The 1,525-nt window shown below is 53.0% G+C and overlaps 1 protein-coding gene across 1 annotated transcript in view; it reads left to right on the forward strand.

Annotated features, from left to right (window-relative positions):
- Positions 1 to 193: 193 nt before the first annotated feature.
- The window catches only part of MAU2 (MAU2 sister chromatid cohesion factor), a gene marked incomplete at its 5' end in the record, with an annotated part of 12,291 nt that continues 10,959 nt past the window's right edge, over positions 194 to 1,525 (forward strand). Inside the window, 2 exons of the mRNA XM_010145924.1 lie at positions 194 to 259; positions 882 to 977. Coding sequence (XP_010144226.1) covers positions 194 to 259; positions 882 to 977 — 162 coding nt within the window. The remainder of the gene's footprint in view (positions 260 to 881; positions 978 to 1,525) is intronic.

Genomic DNA, 1,525 nt, shown 5'->3' on the forward strand with positions numbered 1-1,525 from the left:
GCGCTCCTGCAGCTGGGGCTCCGATAACAAAACCGAGAGAGCCGGGGGCTGGGGGTTTAGCTGCTGTTTCTAATCTGCGTCTGCGGTCGGGGGCTGCTTTCCTCACACGTACGTGCTGCTGTTAAGGGCTTTTGGACGTCGAGCTGTTGCTGTTTTCCAGGCAGTGTTGGGTACTTAACTCTGATGCTGCCAGATTCCCCAGTTTGAAGACGTTAAGTTTGAGGCAGCCAGCCTTCTGTCCGAGCTGTACTGTCAGGAGGTGAGTGCAGAAACCGCCGCTGCATTTAATTTGAGCATCTTTGGTCGCGGAGCAGCGTATCGCTGTTACTAATAGGGTGTGTGGACTCTTTAGAGGTCAGCTGCAACGTAAATAGCGAGTACTAAAGCATTAACCTAAAAACTTTTGGTCTTCCGTATCGTGAAAGTTGTGGCAGGAATTGCAGTGCCGTTCCACAGCAGAGGAAGTTTACTTGGCCCAAGTATTTCTTTAGCCCTCATTTAGACAAAGGCTGATTTGGGGAGAGGGAGGGAAGTGGATGGTTTTCCTCAGGCTTTTGTCGTGTTCCCAGGCTATTTTTATTCTTCTTCTCTGGAAGAGCCTGAACTAATCCTTACTTTCTCTCACACGCAGGAAAAAAGCGCGTTAGAATAGTGGCTGAAGGAATTGAGTAGCTGATAGTTCTGAGCAGACACACCAAGCCTGGGCGTGTGGGCCTGGCTGTTAAACGCTTGGTTTGCTGCTTTCCACGCTTTAAGGCTCCTGCCCTCAGAGACTTTGATGGGGGGCGAGCAGGGTGCGACTAGTTTAAAAGTTACTGTTGCTGTCGAGGTTCCCAGCAGCCGGCTTTCGATGCTGACCAGGGTGCCCTTTTCTGTTCCAGAATTCTGTGGATACAGCGAAGCCTCTGTTACGCAAAGCCATTCAGATTTCCCAGCAGACGCCGTACTGGCACTGCCGCCTGCTCTTTCAGCTTGCAGTAAGTGGTGATGGCGATAACCGTGGTGTATGTACGCATGCTGTAGCCCTGGGATCAGGGGACAAAGGCTGGAAAACAGCTGGATTCTTCTTAAAAAGAGCTTGGATACCCCCCCTGCCCCCAGATCATTGCTGCTGATGGAGACACACAGGGAGGAGAGTTCACGCTGTGGAGTACAGATACGCCGGATTGGGTCAAGGCCCGTTATTTAGGGAAGAAGGCAGCAAGGGTGATTCTTGGGCCCCGCTAACACAACTTTAGAGCCAGGACAAGCCACCTCAGGCCAGTGGTGAGGGCAGCTGTCCCCTTACAGCTGCTGGAAGTGTGTGTTTAATGATTTTCAACCCAGTTAGCACACGGAGCAGAACCGGGTTGGGAAGAGCAGCTGGCGCAAAGGCCTCCCGGCCGCGTCGCTCCTCCTGCTCTCTGAGGGGCTCTGCGTGGCTGCAGCTGCCCAGGTCAGACCGTCTTCACTGCAAGGAAATTGCTGGCAGACGCTGGAGTTTGTAGTGTCCAGCGTTTGTTCCCGTCTGTGCTTCAGCGGTGGA

This window comes from Buceros rhinoceros, unplaced genomic scaffold (genome assembly GCF_000710305.1).
Source record: "Buceros rhinoceros silvestris isolate BGI_N320 unplaced genomic scaffold, ASM71030v1 scaffold33551, whole genome shotgun sequence".
Lineage (NCBI taxonomy): Eukaryota > Metazoa > Chordata > Aves > Bucerotiformes > Bucerotidae > Buceros > Buceros rhinoceros.